At 33.6% G+C, this 22,228-nt stretch overlaps 1 protein-coding gene across 1 annotated transcript in view; it reads right to left on the reverse strand.

Annotated features, from left to right (window-relative positions):
• Window positions 1-15,162: 15,162 nt before the first annotated feature.
• Window positions 15,163-22,228, reverse strand: part of GLRB (glycine receptor beta) — an 82,882-nt gene continuing 75,816 nt past the window's right edge. Inside the window, exons 9-10 of the mRNA XM_049769621.1 lie at window positions 20,894-21,186; window positions 15,163-16,014 (exon numbers count right to left, since the gene is read on the reverse strand). Of these exons, the coding sequence (XP_049625578.1) occupies window positions 15,718-16,014; window positions 20,894-21,186 (590 nt within the window). The 3' untranslated portion in view covers window positions 15,163-15,717. The remainder of the gene's footprint in view (window positions 16,015-20,893; window positions 21,187-22,228) is intronic.

Consider the following 22,228-nt stretch of genomic DNA (forward strand, 5'->3'; position numbering starts at 1 on the left):
AGCTATCATTTGTTACCAAAAAAGTACGATTAGGAATGATTCCTGAACAGCATCAGAAATGCCCATGAGCATCCAGTTTGACTTACACATATATATTCTTCGTTTTTTGCTAATTAATTTTTCACAAAGTATAGATATAACACATTTTTCTTATTTTTTTTTACTATCCACTAATAACTGGTAGCTTTCACATTTTGTCTTATAAATAGAGATATACTAATACGTATTCTGAGACATTTTCTTAAATTCTTTGGTTTGTAGCAAGAAAAAAATTTATGAATTGTACAATAATTTATTTTTAATTTGGGTAGGGTTAGGAAATTAACATTCTTTATTTATTGTTTATTAGTTACCATTTTACATTTCCATCAACAGTACATAAGACTTTGATTTTTTTTTCATATCTTCAGTGGTACTTATTATTTGTGTTTTACTATACAAACTATAATAATGGATATGAGGTGATAGTTTGTTGAATTTTCTTACTTTATCAGCAATTTATGAATTTATTTATTAGCTTCTTAGATAATTAGTTTATCCTGAACTTCTTTGAAATAGTCTGTTTGCTTGTTGTTATTCTTTTTTTTTGGGGGGGGGGGTCACACCCAGCAGTGCTCAGGGTTTACTCCCGGCTCTATGCTCAGAAATCGCTCCTGGCAGGCTCAGGGGACCATATGGGATGCCGGGATTGCTGGGATTCGAACCACCGTCCTTCTTCATGCAAGGATGCCCAACCTCCATGCTATTGTTCCAGCCCTGATGCTCTTTGTTATTCTTATAGAATTTTATAAGTTTTATATATATATATATATATATATGTATATATGTATATAGGATATTAGCCCTTTGTTAAATATGTAGTTAAACAGTCTTCTCTTCCAGTCTGTGAGTTGTCTATTTTAAGCCTGTCCTCTCATAAAATATAAACAGAGTTTTTTTTGTTGTTGTTGTTGTTTTTGGTTTTTTTTTTTGGGGGGGGGCCACACCCGGTAACGCTCAGGGGTTACTCCTGGCTATGTGCTCAGAAGTTGCTCCTGGCTTGGGGGACCATATGGGACACCGGGGATCGAACCCGGTCCGTCCAAGGCTAGCGCAGGCAAGGCAGGCACCTTACCTTTAGCGCCACTGCCCGGCCCCATAAACAGAGTTTTGACATACAAAAGCTTGAAACAAATTTTCTCACTTTTCTCTAAGTGTATTTAGTTATACTTTTTTTTATTGATTGATTGATTGGTCTTTGGGCCACACCCTGTGGCGCTCAGGGGCCACTTTTGACTCTATACTCAGAAATTGCCCCTGGCAGGCTAGGGACCATATGGAATGCCAGAAATCCAACATCCTGGGTTGGCCACAGGCAAGGCAAACGCCCTACAACTGTACTATCTCTCCGGACTATGTATTTAGTTATTCTAAAAAAAAAAAAAAAGGCATCGAAAGTTAACCACTTACCTGTTAACAATCAGAAAAAAAGAAAACAGCCGGAGAGACAGCATGGAGGCAAGGTGTTTGCCTTTCATGCAGAAGGTCGGTGGTTCGAATCCCGGCATCCCCGTGCCTGCCAAGGGTGATTTCTGAGCATAGAGCCAGGAGTGACCCTAAGCACTGCCGAGTGTGACCAAAAAAAAAAAAAAAAAAAAAAAAAAAAAAAAAGAAAGAAAGAAAGAAAGAAAAGAAAGAAAGAAAAAAAAGAAAACAAAAGTGTATGATCCTACCACATATTTAATTTCTAGTAAAGTAGAAAAGTAGTTATTAAATACTAGTAATGAGTACAATTTGAAGAATACCTTGGTATTTTAATGATTTGGTCATCAATCCTTTGAGTCAATAGAAATTTGAATAGAAATTTGCACTTAAAAAGGCTGATTATGGACTACTTTAAGACAGAGCATAAGTTGGAGATCACCATGCTGTCCCAGTGGGTATCTATGCTCTACTCTTTCTTCATGCCAGCTGCAAAGCTCAAGGAACGGTTGGATCAGTCGATGACAGAGATCGCGAGCCGTGTGTCGAAGGGAAAGCTGGGCCGCCATGTGCGGGTGCTGGTGCTTGAGCTGTGCTGCAACGACGTGAGCGGCGAGGATGTCGAGGTCCCCTATGTACGATACACTATACGCTGATATCCATCCATTCCTTGTAGACTGGCCCGCCCCCCTATCCAGACCCCTCCCAACCCAGGGCTACCATTTGGTCTCTAGCAGTGACCCAGCTAGCCAAGCCTGGTGTTCCCACCTTGCCCCCTACCTAAGTTTCTCTTGGCCGCGCTTTCTACCTTATTTGGAACCTGAACCTAATAAAGAGTTATTAAAACCTCCCCCCAAAAAAGGCTGATTATGAGAGAATAATAATGTAAACAAAGAATAATACTGACTAACTGAATCTGAACTTGTAAGTGATTCACAATCCCAGAATGAATGCAGTATATTATCTTCCAAAAGGGTGTTTGTTCTTTACTAACATTTTCATTATATCTGCCACTCACTGATGACTGATATTGGGAAATTTTCTGAATAAATTTGAATTTAAATTCTGAATAAGAATGCTACTTCTCTAGAGAAACAGCATCAAAATTGAAGTCCTGTTGCCACGTAAGTGCAGTCAATGAACTTTACTTGCAATTTTGGGGAAAGAGAATTTGGGGGAAATTTTGTCATGCTAAGAATTTTGATAAATCATATCATCAGTAGTGAACTCTTGCTATTGTTCACTTGATTGATTTTATACTATAAAAGTAAGAGTAATTAAATAATGACAGCAATGGACTACCACAATATATTTATATAAATTAATGTTACTTTCATGTTTTGGAAAGCCAGCCTCCCAAGAAATATGCAGAGGGCCATAGAAATATTCAGCCAGATGGACTGGTCATTTTGTGCTAAAATTTGAGGATCTGATGCTGCTTTGGCTCTGTGGTGACTTCTAAGCAACACCAGGTGGATCTAGGTTTCAAACTTGGATAAATGCAAGTCATGTTCACTAATCACTGTACCCAAATAACTTTCAAAAAAATGTTAGCTACTGCTTTTAGATTAATGTTACTACATTGACTATTACTGGAATTTAGGAAATATTATTTTATAAAGGAATAAAGCTATAATAATCTTATGTTTTATAACCTTGCATAGTTAAATAACACTAAGGTGAATAATTTAAGCAGCTAAAATAAAAGTTGAAATCCAGGAGGGCAATAGATAAAGTTAGAGTGGCTGAGAGTATTTATCTGAAAACAATGACAAGCTGAGGTTATGACAAGATTTTATAGAAGTAAAGACATTTTATTATTCATTTTTAAAAAGTACAAAGAAAAAGTCAATCAAGAAAATGTTCTATAAAGTTTTAATATTAGCTAAAGTAAGTAATAAAAGTAAGTATGAGAGAAGGCACAAAATTGGATTAAACAGACATAGTAATAAATCATGAGAGAGAGAGAGAGAGAGAGAGGAGAGAAGAGGGCACAGAGAGATAGTACTGAGCTAGTCACTTGCCTTCCTGTGGATGACCCCAATTATATTGCTCTGTACCACGCAAACGGTTCCCTGTTAATCAGTAGCAGTCATTTCTGAACACTGGGGTATAAGTGCCCTTTGAGCTTAGCTTGGGGTGCACATTTAAAAGAGATTTTGGCATGGAGACATGAGTGTTTGGAGTTCCAGTGCCAGTGCAGAATAGCACATTTTTTTAATTAGCTCAGTATCATAACTAACCCCCCAAATAGCACTAATTAGTAAAAGGCAGATAGATATAATTTCAGGCTAATTTAATTAGTTACTTGTGACATCATATGAGAATAATAAATACGTGTATACAATATTTGTTTCAACCTTTGGTTCCTGACTTAGGGCTATTAAAGTCTTTGTCATTTCTTAAGTGTTAAAATCACTTAGAACAAAACAGTTTCTAATTTTTTTAACTCAATACAGATTTCATTCTTACATAGATCCCTGACGAGTGGCTGACCACTTCTGCTAGACAACACCCCTTCAAGCTGCACCTCTGCACCTCTAGGTTCTGAACTCCTCCCAGGATACACTCATCTTAGACAAATTATCCAAATTATTCTCCTAGATATTGTTAGCAATTTTGTGGTAGATAGTTAAAAATTAAACTGGAAACATATTATCTAAAACATTTAACTTGATTTGAATTAAACCACTTAAAAGTAGACTCCATCGATCATGTACTTCCATCCTGTGTCTTTAGTCATCTGTCATTTTGCCAGAATCCCTCTCTAAAGTTTTAACCTTAGCATCTTGCATAGCTTCTGTAACTCAAAATTTTGGGGATGATAGAAGCGTATTGTGATTTAGTAAGGTGACTTTGGCAACTTTCTGATAACTCCAGGATGTGGCTGTTCATGGGCAAGATCAACCCAGCAATAGATATTGGATCTTTCACGTTCTGAACAATTATCTTGTTATATATTTCTACAATAAACTGGTAAATGTGCAAAAAGTGTTGTTCAGTCTTATAAGCCTTTAACAAATTAATTACACCTGAAGGTGAAAGAAATAATGGTAACCTCTGATGTGATCAATTTTGCCAATTGGGACAAAAATTGTGGGAAACCTGGGATAGTACCAATTGGACCTGAAATAAGAAATTGGGACAATATTAAACTATTAACCTTCGACTGCAGCATCTGATGTTATTACCTGGTTAATATCATTAGAATTAAATTGAATTTCTTATTGGTCTAAGGAAACCCACATATATATTGCTTTTCATGAGTAAAATAGAATACTAAATTCAATTTATTAATCTAGTTAATCTTAATTTATAAATAGAGTATGATTGACAAAGAAAAGATTAGTTAGTAATATTATACATACAGGTACAGAAAGCTTGTTCAGTTCTTAAAAGACTACATTAAATAACATAGAAACTACAACAAAGGCAATAAAAGTTTACCCCAAGAATGCAGAATTTAAAATAGGAATTTTAGTGTAAAGAGATAATACAAGAGATGAAACCAAGAATACAACCATGTGTGTCCCCCAAAAAACAATACAAAGAAGTTAGATATTTTTAAAAATATAGTAACTGCATTATATTTTATAGGATAAAATCAGTATATCATTTTAATAGTGAAAAACTGAGACCAAAGAGATATTGAAGGGCTGAATTGCATCCATTGTATATTGGAGTCTTAAGTTTGACCCAGCACCACATGGACCCCCAAGCATATCAAAGAATGGTTATTAACACTGAGTCAGGTGTATTTACAGACCATTGCTGTATATTGCCCTTAACAACAAAAATGGAAGGGCCCGCGAATTAGAGGGGTTAACTCACTGACACCAGTTCAAATTGGCTTTTATGTAATCCCCTGATTTCCACCAGGGGTCACTTCTGAGCACAGAATCAGGAATAGCTCCTGAGCAACATGGTAAAGCTCCCCAATCCCCAAATCCACTGTAATAATGGCAACTTAAAAAAAAAAATGATTACGTAGGGCCCAAAGAGATAGCACAGGAGTAGGGTATTTACTTGCATGTGGCCAATCCAGGAGAGATGGTGGTTCGATCTCCGGGATCCCATATGGTTCCCCCAGAAACTGCCAGGAGAGACTTCTGAGCATAGAGCCAGAAGTAACCCCTGAGTACCTCAGGGTGTGACCCAAAAACCAAAAAGAAAAAAAAAAAGTATTTATAGTTTTTAGCTTAATTTTTTTAAATATTAACTTTGGTACATATTGCTTATTGACTGAAGGATAGAATTTATTTCCTTCATATTATCATGTGGTAATGTTAATTGAAATTGATCTCAGCAAATTTTGAACTTAAGACAGCTCATATTTTAATACCATGAGGATTCTTCTTGTAGTTCTCTCTTACACAAAATCATCATTTAATAAATGGTAAGACATGCATACTGCGGGGCCGGAGACGTGGCGCTAGAGGTAAGGTGTCTGCCTTGCAAGCGCTAGCCAAGGAAGGACCACGGTTCTATCCCCCAGCATCCCATATGGTCCCCCCAAGCCAGGGGCGATTTCTGAGCGCATAGCCAGGAGTAATCCCTGAGCGTCAAATGGGTGTGGCCCCCCAAAAAAGACATGCATACTGAGGTTTATTTTAGCATGTTATTTGATATAACAAAAATTTAGTACCAACGCAAAGAAATAAAAGCAAATAAAAAATAGACATGTTTATGATGTAATGACCTGGTTATCTCTGGAAATAACTGTCTCCCCCAAATTTAATATAAATAGTGCATATTACATATTTAAAACATTAATATTTATGTATTTTTAAAGATAAAATGTGAGGGAATATCAATAAAAATATAAACATACCTATAATCTTAGATTCCTCTATGTAAAACTACAAAGCATAAAACACAGAAATTTAGATATAAGATTATAATTTAAAAAAATAAAGTATTAATATATTTTCCGAGGAACTAGATGATCATAGATAATATAATTAATAATAAATAAGTTATAAATTGAAATATTTAGTTATTTCTCTTAAACCACAATTTAATCTCCATTTACTTGCAATAATTCACTGCATTAAAAAATAGATAATTGGAGTTGAAGCATATAGTGTAGGGCATTTGTTCTGCACAAGGTCAACCAGGGTTTAATCCCTCACATTCCATATGTCCCCTGAGCACAGGCAGGAGTAATTCCTGAATAAAGAGTAAAGAGTGATATCTGAGTGCAGCCAGATGTGACCCAAAACCAAAAGTATATGCAGTATTTATTATATGTCTTTTACCTTTTAATTTTTTCTCACTCTCACCCCATGTCTTCTTATTCTTATTGTTTGTCTCCCTCCCTCCCTATTTTATTTCCTCTCTCCCTTTTTTCCTTCATCCTCCCTCCTCCATCCTTCCCTCCCTCTTTCTTTTTCTCTCTCTCTCATTAAGTATGTAATATTGGAACATAGTTCAAACTTCAAAAGAAGAAAGGTTATTTTTTAATGCAATGATATTTGTATTGGCCAAAATTCATGTGTTGAAATACTGATCAAATGTGATAGTAGGTGTGGTCTTTGGGATAGAATTAGGTCATGTGGAATGAATGCTTGTGTATGAGATTAGTGCTGTTATAATTAAAGGCCAGATGGTTAGGTAGTTCTCTTTCTGACATGTGAGGACAATGCAATAAAATGATTCTCTATTCATTGGAAAGAGACATCCATGTTAACTTCCTATCTCTATTTATTTACCAACTTCAAGAATTTCTAATAAATTATTGTTATTTAAATGACTCAGTCTATTGTAGTTTGTCAAATCTGTTTAAACTGATTAAGAAATAGTGGTTGAGAAATAATTATTATGGCATTATTATGGCACTAGAAAAAATGGTGATGCAAGTTCCATACCCTGTGCATAGTAAATAAAATAAATACTACTCTAAAAGAGATATAGTTAATATCTATTTTGTGGTTGTATATATAGCAAATGGTTCTCAGGAAGTTCAGATTAATGTCAGGTTAAGATAAAGGAAGAAATAAAATATGTAAAAAGACAAAGAGGGTCTGAAGAGGCTGGGAAGGCTATGGAGAACCTGCCTTGCACTGGACCAACCTGCATTTGATCACAAGCCAAAGTGACTTCCTGAGCATCAGTCATCTTAGTGGAATCTTTTCTTGGTACTGCAGAGCCCTTATAAAGAAATTCCAATTTGTTGATTGAGTCACATTAAGTGTACGTGGCCTTTGGGTACAGTGACTACTATTTGAGTTATGTTACAGCCTTTTTAATGGACAAGATGAAACATTGATGGAAGATTAATTAGCGGGACATTATTTTGGGAGTGGGAGTAAGAATGAGAGATGAAAGTTGGATCAAGATAACAGGTCATGAGGATATACCAAGATGTGATGTCCTAACAAAATCTGATATTCTCTAAATGCCAAACCCCCAAAGAAAAGGAGTGACTTGACTTCTGTGGAAGGAATTAGAATCATGATGACTGATGTTTAAATTTACAAGAACTAGAGACTTAAGGAGTTAAGATGTTGTTAGTTGTGTGAATTTTCTTTCAGAACCATTTGACATATAATAACCAGGAGTTGCTCTTGATATATAGAATTATGGAACATACAAAGCTGGTAGTTCACTTTATGAGCAGGGGCAAAATGAACCTGTGTTATACACAAGAATAGGAGTGTGTTTCAGTGAATAAACATACAAATAAGTAAATGGAACAATTTGCTGAGGTTGTTTTATTCTGTGGGCCATCTGGTACATATTAATTAGCACACACTTATTTTATATGATCTTTAAATAAGATTTCTTTCAAAGAGCTTCTAATATAAACTTAATGTGAAATTTTCCATACAAAAATAAAATAGGGATCCTGTAGGACTTCCAAAAGAGCAAAAACATTTGACATGTTAGCATCAAATAAAGCACTTATAATTATTATACTATACATATGTGTTTTCATGTATACATACATAGGTTGAATATGTATAGACAAATGTATGTTGTATGTAAATATAGGTATATATACCAATATATATTAATATCCTCTCAGAATAATACTTGTTATGCTTTAAGTGTTTACTAAAGGTTTCAATATATTGAATAAATATTGTGGCTATAATATAAAATATGTTGCCTTAAGGTGAACTAAATAATTTGGTAGATGTTAGATTCATATATTTTTAACATGACTCCAATGTATTTCATCGAATTGTGTTAATTAAATTTTTTTGCTTAATTAGGGATTGCCATGAGATTCAGTAGATAGATGAACAATCTTCAAAAAATTGAAATATAAGTAAAATACTAATAATATTAGATCTGAAACCATAAAATATATAGAACAACATGAAGGTAAAACACTCCATGACATTGAGACTAAGCGCATCTTGAAGGAGGAAACAACACTTACCAAACAGGTGAAAGCAGAGATAAATAGATGGGAATATATGAAGCTGAGAAGTTTCTGCACCTCAAAGGAAATAGTACCCAGGATACAAGAGCCACCCACTGAGTGGGAGAAACTATTCACCCAATACCCCTCAGATAACGGGCTAATATTCATAATATACAGGGCACTGACAGAACTTTACAAGAAATAAATCTAATCTCATCATAAAATGGGGAGAAGAAATGAACAGACACTTCGTTAAAGAATAACAATTGGCCAAAAGGCACATGAAAAAATGTTTTACATCACTAATCATCAGAGAGATGCAAATAAAAACGACTATGAAGTACCATCTCAGACCACAGAGATTGGCGCACATCACAAAGAATCAGAACAAACAGTGCTGGCGAAGATGTGGAGAGAAAGGAACTCATTCACTGCTGGTGGGAATGCCATCTGTTATATATGAAAACATTTCCATAAGATTATTATCATACTGACCCTACCCTAATCAATTATTGTACCCACAGTAGGGTGTGACCTGGAGATAGTATATTGGATTATTACTTACTTGGTTTTCTACTCCCACCCTAGGATGGTACCTGATTCTTGTCTATAAAAGCAAGGGTCTGTGGAAGGCTAGAGAATTCTTCAGCCTTCTCGATTGAATAAAGCTGGTATCTCCTGAAACCTGACTGCCTGTGAATTTCTGCATGCCGCTATCCTGAACTCTCAGACACGCCGGCTGAACAGGGTGGCAGACTAGTGGTCCAAGCTGGAGGAAAAAGACCTCATCCTCCATCTCATCACCTTCCAGCCACATCCAAGGGCTGTATTACAACAGCCATCTAGTTCAACCTTTATGGAAAGCTTTATGGAGATTCCTCTAAAAACTGGAAATTGAGCTCCCATATCTAGCTATACCACACCTAGGGATATACCCTAGGAACACAAAAATACAATACAAAAATCCCTTCCTCACACCTATATTCATTGCAGCACTATTTACAATAGCCAGACTCTGAAAACAATCAAGATGTCCTTCAACAGATAAATAGCTAAAGAAACTGTGGTACATACACACTATGGAATATTATGCAGCCATCAGGAGAGATGAAGTCATGACATTTTCCTATAAATGGACATACATGGAATTTACTATGCCAAGTTAAATAAGTCAGAGGGAGAGAGATAGACGCAGAATAGTCTCCCTCATCTATGGGTTTTAAAGAAAAAAGAAAGATATTTTTGAAATAATTATCAGAGTCAAAGAGAAGGGGGCTGAAAGGTCCAGCTCACGATATGAAGCCCACCACAAAGAGTGGTGAGTACAGTAAGAGAAATAAATACACTGTGAACTATCATAACAATGCGAATAAATGAGGGAAGTATAAAGCCTGTCTAGAGTACAGACTGGGGTGGGATAGGGAGGAGAGGGATTTGGGGCATTGGTGATAAGATTGCTGCACTGGTGAAGGGGAATATTCTTTACATGACTGAAACCCAACTACAATCATAGTTGTAATCAGGGTGTTTAAAGATATTTTAAAAATACTAATACTTAAATTTATTGAATATAATTTTATATTCTAAATTCTAAATCTCTTCACAAGAAGGGTATAATCCACGGTGATATGGCTTAAAATGGCAACTTTCAAAGAGAAGCAGATGGGTTTTCACAATTGTTAGATACCCTTCTCCTCCAGCTACAACTTTTAAGTACTCTTAAAAAAAATCCCTCAGGAATATACAGTAAAATTATGTTAGACAATCGAAGTCTAAAATTATTTTCCTTTTCATCTTGTTTCCCAATTCACAAAAGGCAGTTCTATTGGTGTCATCCATGGCATAGGGTGAGGCGATACTAATTGGCTAATAAAATTCTTATTTGATGAGGTAATTGGCTAAAGGACTGGTAGTTTGATTGTAATTCTTGCTAACTTTTGGAGAGCTGTCTTATTGTGAATTGATATTAATTGAACTGCAAATGCCTCAGGCTGCAAATCAGAATTTTGTGAAAACTGTTTCAAGTTAAAGGATTACAATCAGATGAGAGTTGTAGTTAATAAACAAGCATTAGGCAAAGTATGTGACATCAGTTAAGGGGAAAAAATACTTTCCTGCTCATTATTTCCTCAGCAATGTTAACTAGGAAATAAATTCTTTACAATTTATACCTCAACATTTTTTTACTGCAATGCATATGTGCTTTACAGTTCCTATTTCTTTTAAAGTTTAGCTTCAAAATTCCATGGCATTTAGTAAAATAGCTTTTATATATTTATATTTAAGTACTTAGATGAAAATTTTAAAATAAATATTTGTTCTTTTATGCTTTTTAACAAAAGACATGTTCTGGTTTGTGTTATACTGCTTTGTTCATTTGAATATTTTTCTTCTGACGTTATTGACTCTCATTTAAAAGTCAGACCCATGTTTTACTTATCTTTACAGATTTGAGCTAATAAGATCTTTTACACATTATAGCATTTCCTGAAATACAATTTATTGCTCAGAATTTTCCTCGAAAAGAAGTTAGAAAAAGTGTTTTGGAGTATGATGTGTGAATTAGAGAAATCTAAAAATACTTGCACTGTAAATATACATTGACATTTTGGCGACCCAAAATTCTAGTTTGAACAATGAGGAAACTCATGAATTATTTTTATTGTTCTGACCAATTGAAGAAAAATAATACTATATGTATATAAATATTATATAACTATATTAAACCCTCTGCATCTATTTGTATATATGTAGAAAGCAAAAATTTTCATATAAAATACCTCATAAATGCATCTATAAGTATACACCCTAAGAATATATAACCCGAACTTGAATCTAACATACAGACTGCCCATTAATTTTGTCAACAATGGAGCATTTTTATCTCCATTTATGTGTGATGTCTTGGAAGACCTTGACTCTAATCACTTAAAAGGTTATTTTATTGCAAACTATTTTCTTCAGAAATGGGAAATTTGTGAATTCTACGTAATTTGGATATATTGTGTAAACAAATGAATTTAATTTTAAAATGCAATTGAAGTAAATGTGTTAAAAGTAATAATATTTTATCAAGAAATACTTGGTTAAAACATTAAAAAGAGGGACTTATGAGAGATGTAAGGTTTTGCCTTGCATGCAGCCAACCCAGGTTCATTCCTTGGCATCTCATATACTTTCTTGAATCCCCCAAAGAGAAATCCTGAGCCAAGGAGAAATCCTGAGCATTTCCAGGTGTGTACCCCATCCCCCACAAAAAAAAAAACAAACACAGATTTTTAAAATATTTCAAGACAATACTTCACCTATTAAATCATTATAAATCCAGCGTGCTCAAATGTTACTCCTGGCTCTGTACTCACAAATGGCTCCTGTCAGATTCGGGAGACCATATGGGATACCAGGAATTGAACCCTAGTCAGTCCATAGTTGGCAGCTTGCAAGGCAAATGCCCAGTTGCTGTGCTATGGCTCTGGCCCTAAATCATTATATTTTAAGGTTTACATCTAACTGGATTTTTAGCAATATTATAATTTTTGAATACTAAATATAATGGGCAATGGTTTAATTTCATTATTCAATAGGAATGAAACTATCTCATGAAAATTACTCATTATTGAATAAAAACATAGTAATTCAATTGAGTATGTGACTAACCAATACTCCTGGACTGGTTCACTTAAAAGAAACAGTGAAACAAACAAAAAAAATTAACCAATTACATTAAAGGAAAGGGACCTTGCTAAACTTAGTGTACTATTAAGACTAAATTGGTTTGGTTGTATTGCTATTAAGCTCAAAATCAGTTTGGATAGAGTTTAAGTGAGTTAAGGGCAGTGGGAAGGAAACTTGCAGAGGTAAATTAAAATATCTTAAGTCAGGATGAACTCACATGCAAAACTCACTCAAACTCACAAACACATATACACACACGTGCACACATGCCCTTTTCCCTTTTTGTTGTTACTGTTAGGAGCCAGGATCATCTACTTGGCTGTGTTATTTGTCAGAGTTTATACATTTTGAGGTACACACTAACTTGTGTTCTGCCGGGGATCAGTTTGTTAGGGTGTGTATGGTGCTGGCTCAGAACAGAAACAATTTAGTTCAAGAACCAAACTAACTTTTGACTTCATGGCTCTCTAACCGACTCATATCCTTGGACCCTAGCTAGAATTTTGTTATATGTTGTTGGAGCCACCCCTGCAGGTATTCTGGGTTTACCCCTGGCTGTGTACTCAGGAGTCATTCCTTGCGTTACTCAGGGGATAATATATAGTGCAAAAAGGTAAAAGTAGGGTTGGCCAAGTAAAGGCAAGCTCCTTAAACTTTCAATTCTTTTTGGGTTTTCCTTATTACTTTTTACTCACCTTTAGTATTTTCCCAATGCCAATTTCTTATGCTCTAATCTTAGAAATTAGAAATTATATATGCAATAATTTGGTACAGATGGATTCAAAATATTGGTGTTCTCTGGAAAAAAGTTTGAAGAGAGATTATGATAGAATTAATTACTGACTGAAAACACATCTCTATTTTTCCACTTTCAGGTATTACTTAAAATCCACGTTTGAAAATGCAGTCACTGAAATCTGGTTGTACATGGGTGAGATAGATTAAGAATATGAATAGAAAACTGAGAGCAGTGTCTACAGAAACAGGAAAAGTCAAGTGTAAGTAGAAGAATCCTGGTGCTACAATTTAAGAAAGGAAGATTTAGATGAAAGTAACTAAAGTAGTGACAGCATTAATATAAGTAGAAAATAAGAGAACCTATTTATTTATGAGAAGATTTTTTATTGGTAGACATTGAATTTGAGAGACTGATATTCAGGTTAATATACTACCAGTTCCTAGAAACACAAAATACTTAAGGAAGATAGACCACAGCTACTCTGGAGTTAAGTGACTAAATCTTTGAGATAACAATTATAAAGGAAATGTTAGTGGACACCAATCATACTTTTTTAAAGATATAATCTAATGTTCCATTTGTCATTACATATGCTTAGTGCTGGGATAGGTATATATGCATTATATATGTGTATTAAAATTGAAGATGCTAAAATATTATATTACAGAAAGTAATTCATTCACATTATTTTCAACAAATAAATTTTTATATAAGAAACATTTCTATTTGCTTATCTTGTACTTAAAACATAGCCTTAAAATTAAACTCCCTAACAAGAATATTGCAATCTTGCAAAAATAAAGAATATAAATTAGCAAATATTAATATAAATAAAATTTTGTATAGGCTTAAATCCTATTTGAAACATTTTTCTATCACAGTTCCATTAAAATGATATTGCCCTTGGTCCTTGCAGAATATTAAATTCTATCAGCAGAGTTACCTATAAGATTACAAAACTATTCATAACTAAACTTTTGTGACTAAAGAGTGCTGAAGAATCAATCACAAAGTATTAAATCACATGTCATTGTTTTATAAATTAGCAATGTGGAAGAATATTTAAAAAAATTAAAGTCTTTAAAATGAGCATTGAGTTACATAGGCCAATTTAAATCAATAATATCTAATCACATTTTATCAATGAATTGACAGTACAGGTAAATTAGCTGCAAGAAAATACTCCAAATCATGTTAATATACTTATTTGAGTATTTTGTGGACTACTGATAATTCTAATTTAACTAATGCTGAAATAAAAAGAAATATTGACTGTGATATTATTAAGAAATGCAAGTCTTGTACAGCAGAGAGTGCCTATTTTCAGTATTAAAAAAGAATAAGAACAACCTAAATAGTTTAAACATTTAGCAGGAAAGAAAATTAAGAGAAAATAAGGTCTAACACAGGCAAACATTTAGCTTTTAAATGTTTCACAGCAATTTAAAAATAATAAAATAAAGAAGAAATATTCTGAATAAAGTATCAGAATTTTTAAAAAACATTTTAATAAAATAAAGTTAAAGTTCTTAAATTATTATGTTTTGATCCAACTTGTGATTTGTAGTATTAAGAGATATATTTCCTCTTGGTTTCTTAAGAAATGATATGAAAACACATATTTTTATCTATTTTAATTTTAAATACTTATACTTTTTAAGGCACAATTAATTTTTATACTATATCAACAAAGAATTTCATGAAAATATATTTAAATTTAAAAGTGGACTAAATATAATTTCTTTTATCAGAAATAGTTAATCAATATAATTTTTCATTATAATGAGATGCTAGATTTCAGTATGTACTTAGGTAAATCCAAATTTTCTATTGGTTCAAAAATGCTTACTGTATTTTTAATTTTCTGGCATCTTGACTACATGGGACACCCTTCAAAATGACTTGATTTTACAAATTAGCAATTTTTAGAACTTTATTTCTTTAGAGAGCTCACATATTTATAACTGATATTTTCTACTTACAAAGTTGAAATGTTATGTAATATCATTTTGTTTAATTGGTCTGTCACAATACTATCTAAAGTTATACAAGAATAGAATGGCTTTCTCTGACTGTTACAAGGAAGGAAATTTGTAATGCTACACATTAGAATGGCGATCACAACAAGATTTGGCGTGCACATCATTTTATTATCTGAATTATCTGAAATAATTGTAATTAATACTAACTGATGAAAATCATTGGAATTTAGATTATGCACTATACTTATATTTCACTTGCTTCTAAAGCAAGATGCTTGCTATACATATATACAGCTTTATTAAAGCACAGACATAACAAGATCATGCTGTCAGTCAAAATTAAGGTGCCACATTTTTGTTACAATCAAATGGCATCCAAAATGCAATATATTGGTATGAAAATGCAAAAATTTTCTCTGATTGGCATTTATGAATGAGGTTTGTTACAATTAAATGGGATTTTATTGTGTACAAATGGAAAATGTTTATCATAAATATACAGACCAATATATAACATTGAAGAACAAGAAGCAAAAAGGAAATAGTGCTCTTGCATAGAGATCAATTCGCTTTGCTGCAGTTGGAATGACAGGTTTGGCCGGGGGAGGCTTTTTGTTGTTCTTTGCCTGAGATTTCCCAAGTCCATTGTTAACTTCGATAGGTTTCCCATAACAATCATAATTTGATAATTCAAAATCTCTTGGTAAGCTTCCAACAATGCTGAAATCATTTGATCTTAAGTCAGACTTGGAGGTACAAACCTTCTTGCATCTGGTCTCACCAACCTGAGTAGAAAAATCAGACAGTGAATTTAGAACATTTTTGTTTATAAACACATAATTTGTAAAGGTTATTTATAAATTTGATGGTTTAATCTATTGATTCTTAGTGTAATTCTCAGTGAATTAAGTTCTCAGATTACCTGAACATTTAAAATACAAAAAATGATGACTATATAGGAAGGCTTATATCACAGAAAAAAGTTTTGATAAGTTACATTTATAGTCATAATAGATTTATATTATTATGTTACTTTTTGTTTCTTTGGTTTTTGGAGGCCACTCCTGGTGACCTTCAGGGGTTACTTCTGTCTCTGCACTCAGAAATTACTTCTGGTGGACTGGGGGGTGTTGGTGGAGGGAACCATATGGAATTCTGGGATTGAACTCTGGTTGGCAGCATGCAAGGCAAAATCCTACCCACTGTACTGTTGCTTGGGGCCCTAGTATGTTACTTTTATTTTATATTTTTTGTTGTGGGATCAACTCACAAATTAGTGATTAATCTTAGTTACTCCAGGACATGTAAGAGTTCTCAGTAAAATACAAATACTTCTAATTTACATAAACATATTACAGTCTGCCAAGGACTTCAATAATTTTACAATTTTGTTCAAAATGCAGTGGTATAATATTAGTTTTATTCATAGAAATTATTTAGCAAACCGGTCAGTAAAATATACAAATGTTAATGTTAAATTATTAATATAAAATAGCACAGCAAAAGCTTTTGTTCGTACAAAAATTTTCATAATTTAATTTGTTACACCCTCATCCAAATATGTATTTAAAGGTTCTTATATTTGAAGTGAATACAGGCATATATATGTGTGTATGATAGCAAGAACCTTTACTGTAAATTTAATTTTTAACTATGTGACCCAAGTGAATAAGCAATAAGATTAGGTTTCCTACTGAGAGTTCTTAGGTTCCTTAAATAGCTCATGATTCATTAACTAGTAGGCTAGTTACATCTCCCATTCATCAGAGATTTTTCATGAGCATAATTTTCTTTTAGTTAGTATATGTTATACATAATTATCCTATCAAAAATATACATGAAAGCAAAAAACAGTGTATAATATAAATACTACTTTAGCAATTATAATATCACATAGAGTGCAATTAAGTAAACCGCTTACAAATAAAACATACACAAATTCTAATCAAGAACATTAATGTCTAATTTATAAATTCTCAAATTATAATGTGTCCCATTTATTTTCACCATAAAAATCTTTGTCACTTCTCAAGATTACTGGGAGCAAAAATTAGGCAGTATGATAATTAAACTGTCACAGATTTTAAAATGGTGCAGATAAAAGGTTCTAATGATTCAAATTTTAGCTTCTAAGATTTTCTTTGCCATTTTTTTTTCAGTATATTTTCTACATGTTTAAAAGCGAATCACTTTATTTTATATTACTTGACTGGAAGACTTAAGCATGTTTTCATGGTGATAAAAATACTGTGTGACAATTAGTCAATCCTAATTTTTAAAACATTCCCTTATTCTAAAGTAAAATTATTCATTTCAAAATTTTAAGTCATTCAATCTGTATTGCTGGACATTATTCTAATTTTATCCACATCACTTTTGTTGTAAATAGCAAACACAACATATACAAGTATTAGAAATACGATGACAATAATATCAGGTCTTCAACTGTTATTATTGAATAGAAATGAGTAAACAAAACACTAGAAAATAAAGTAGTGAGCAGGTAGCATTCTCCACAGTCCTGTCTGTCTGCTTTCCTCAAATGTTTAATCGCTGTCCCCTTTTTACAAATTTCCCACCAAGGTAAGTTCAGTCTTTTTATTTTGTGGAGGTCATACATGGAAGTGCTCAGGAGACCATGAAGATGTCAGAGATTAGAATGAAGGACTCCCAAATGCAAAGATTACACTCTGGCACTGCCCCCACCGCATCCCGGTGATGAAAATATCATGGCAAACTTTTAAACACTGTAAGTATGACTTTAGTAACAAAAGTCATAATAGTTTTCTAATTCTATTAGAAACTTTTAAATTGCTGGCATATTTAAATCTACTTCTTGAATGTGCTCAACTTTAATTCATTGAGCTAAATTTAACACTTGAACCCCCAAACAAAATTCAATCTAATATGTATCCATTCAATCTTATCTTTCATTATAAATATGTCTATATGTTCTAGGGGACTATACTCTGATAAGTTCCCTTCCAATATTCTAATTCTTGAAATATATATAAGATCCCAAGATCATTTGATATCACTATTCTTTTTTTTTTTTTTTTTGGTTTTTGGGTCACACCGGCAGTGCTCAGGGGTTTTTCCTGGCTCCGTGCTCAGAAATCGCTCCTGGCAGGCACGGGGGACCATATGGGACACCGGGATTCGAACCAATGACCTTCTGCATGAAAGGTAAACGCCTTACCTCCATGCTATCTCTCCGGCCCTGATATCACTATTCTATATCACTAGGAAAACTCTAGAATTGCCCAGGTCCATCAAAGGTACATCAGAGAATTCAGAGCCATCACACCACTAGAAATTGAGTAAATTTTCTACAGTATATTGTTATTTTCTGTCTATTAAAAGAACCTTAACTTATTATGTGAGTTACATGAACACTTTATTTCCCATGCATATAACTTACGGAATATTAATACTATACTGTATGTATATAAGCACATGATAATTTAATACATATATTATTAGAGATGCAATAGATATAAAATGTGAACACACAATTTTAAGAAATGACAGAGACTTACCAAATACAAACTGCCATTTTTTTAAAGATTGTGGAAATGCAAACTAAAACAACAATGAGATATCACCTCACTCTGGTGAGAACAGCTATACCAAAATCAAGAAACAAGAGAGCCAATAGGAATGTGGATAAAAGGAAACCCTCATTCACTGTGGAATTTAAATTGGTTTAATTGCCATAAAAATATTATGAAAACTGTTTAGGAAGTTAAACAAACTATGATCTGACCCAGCAACTCCACACCTAGGTCAGGTATCTATCCGAAGAATATAAAAACAAAGGTTGAAAAGGTATATGGACAACTGTGATTCCTGTAGCACTATTTATAGTAGCCCAAATCTAGAAAAATCCCAAATGTCCAATGAGAGATGAGTGACTAAGGAAGTATTGTATAGGGTTGGCATGTGGCTAAAATGAAAGGTCTACAAAAGATGGAGAGTTCCAGTAAAAGATTTCAAAATTAGTTTCTATTGAACTTAAAAATGCCAAATTTTCAGTAGAAAATTACACATCATACAAACTGGGATAGATCTGAAATTGAATGATATTTTTGGAGCAGAAGGCCTCTCGAGGGCCTTCTAATGATCCTTTAACAACTCTACTCACTGCTAGAAATTGAAGATCTGATACTGTTTGGGTCAGGCAGTGCTCATGCCAGGCTCACTGGTGGTACTCAGGGTTATCTAAGGCCATGTCTAGTGGTGCTCAGGGGTCTTCAGGCTACACTGTGAGATGCTCTGAAAGCCATGTGGTAACATGGATTAAAACTCATTGTGCCATTGTTTCTCGGCCTTTTCGCTAAGATAAAGTGTAAAATTCATTGTGCCTTGCTTGCTTTCTAACCTCAGTGCCCAGATCTCTACTAGTTAATCTTTTAAAAACATCAGTCAAAATGTCATTAATGAAAATATTCAAAAGTCCCACATGCCTGCAGCAACTATCAACTAGATAGATTTTAAAAATAGAAAAAAAAAACATGAATATGTCAACAACTAGATATAATTAACAAATTAGAAGGAAAGGATAAATTAAAAACTATAAACCCACTATGTTATCTATAAAATATAAATAAAATAAAATAAAAGACATGTTGGATGAAAAAGAGTGAAAAAGTTATGCTAAAGGTAAGCTCCTTTAAAGTCATGCTTTTTGAATAATAGGCATAAGGAGTTTAATAACCCACCAGAAGATCACAACTAAGAATTTTCACTTCGGGCTACATGCTTAGAAAATGACTTAACAGAAACTAGAGTGGCAGACAGCATCTTCTAGGAGGAGTTTACTTGTTATATATCTAAAAAAAAAATCATAGGCGGCATCTTAGGTAGTCTCTGTCTTCACATAGTGGTTAATAGTAGTGGTCAATGTACTGGACAATGTAAGAGGGGACCAGAATATAGGCCCAGTAGACAAGACTTTCAAGATCATAGACAGTGTAGACCTATAAAACTCTGTGACATTTATCACACTGATTAATAGGAATAGAATACTTGCTTGTCTTTCCAGCCAGAGAGTGAATGAAGGACACTTTGGATAAGTGACAGCTATTCTAAAACATAAAGTAATAAGTTTTTTTTGTTGTTGTTGGTTGTTTTTTTTTTTTTAGGATTTATGAAGATCTGTGTCTCAAGGCTTTGGTTACAATTCAAGGTGTAGGATAAAACTTTACCGGATGCTTTTTGTCCAATATCTATTCCCAACTATTCAAAACTGGGCTTGACTAGGGGTTTAGTTTCCTTATGAGCAAAGAAATCAGCTGATTGTCTGATATATTTTGTCAGTCAATGAATCCCAAAAGTGAACAGAACCATCTGCTGTGGGTGCTGATAGATATAGTTGTAGTTGGGAGTGAAAGTAACATGGAGAAATTGTGGGGAAAATTATGAACTAAGAATTCACTGGAAAAATTAATATCTGTGGGAAGTACTTTTTTAACTTTGTATTTAATGTTTCAAATGCTTTTCATTTCTTTTCATAAATATGTTGTGATAGTTCTTTTAATTGGTGTTAAGAACAAAAGAATGCTATTAATTTCATCAAACCTTTATACCCATTCAGTTCTATCTGTTTTCTGACATCACAGAGGAAATGGGAGAAATTGTCTCATTGGACAATTTGATTCTTACCTGCAAAGTGCTAATGTGAACAGGTGTCCCAGTGCCATTCACAGTATTCTTTTTAGCGGCATTTCCACCTTTTCCATCTGCTTGCTCAGCCTTAGCAATTCTGGCTTTTTCTGCTTCAACTCGTTTGGGATTATTCAACATCACCTGGACAACAGCATATTCCACCAGTGAAGCAAAGCCAAAGAGAAGACAAGCGATGAGCCATACATCAAGTGCTTTTACGTAAGACACTTTGGGAAGCTCAGCAGCCAGGGTTGTACACTCTGAAGCCAAGCTGAGTACGGAGAAGATACCTATAGAGACAGAGATAAAAATTCTAGTTGCTATTTACCAATCTGAATTGTTCTGCAAATGTTTTTCTTGATCAAAGAGTTGATAACTTCCTACTCATTGGTGATAAAAGTTCCTTAGGACCTTTAAAACACAAAGGGGAGAAGGAACCATACATTTAAGTTTAATGATAGGATGAATGTAACCAGGAATGTTGTAATTACTTAATCTTCAAATTTAAACTTAATGTTGTTTCTCTTTAAAATAGAAATGTAAGTCAATGTGAGAAAGAAAAAGAATTTTGACCTGGTGCAAATACTAAAGACAGAAAATCAATTCAACAGTATCTCAAGGAAATCATAATTCTGATTAGAGAGAAGGTTAATTTATTTTTCAGCTTCATTTATAATAGAAATATTGTACAGCTTCATTTTGTCCTGTTGACAACTAGCTCAGAAGAAAACCAATAAGGCAAATTTCTGGCAAAGTTCTTAGTAAAATACTCTACTACAGGGGTCTCAAACACAATTTACCTGGGGGCCACAGGAGGCAAGTCGGGGTGAGGCAGGGCCACATAAGGGATTTCGCTTACCGAATATTCGCAATAAAAAATCGCATTAGTAAGAAAAAAAATCACAAAAATCGCATTAAAGAATTGCGTATCCCCTAATGGAACTGCTCGGGGTATGCGAATGTTTAATGAGAATTTTTTCTTACTAATGCGATTTTTATTGCGATTATTCGCTAAGCGAATAATTGTGAATACTGCGATATTTGAAGGCTGGCCGCAGGCCATGGAGGGCCGCAAACGGCCCGAAGGCCACGAGATTGAGACCCCTGCTCTACTAGGAATGGTAAAGGAAACAATGATTACAGCTTTCCAAATTAGATAGAATATTGCTCCCTTTAAGTTTAACTATGTGAGGAAAACTAACTAGTTAAATATAGAAATTAGAATATTTTTAAATTGCAATAATTTATTTCTCTTTTCACATCTTACTTATATTCACAATCTTCTCGGTCTACATTCTTTCATATTTTTATAAAAAGAAATAGAGAAACATG

Source organism: Suncus etruscus, chromosome 3 (assembly GCF_024139225.1).
Source record: "Suncus etruscus isolate mSunEtr1 chromosome 3, mSunEtr1.pri.cur, whole genome shotgun sequence".
Taxonomy (NCBI): Eukaryota; Metazoa; Chordata; class Mammalia; order Eulipotyphla; family Soricidae; genus Suncus; species Suncus etruscus.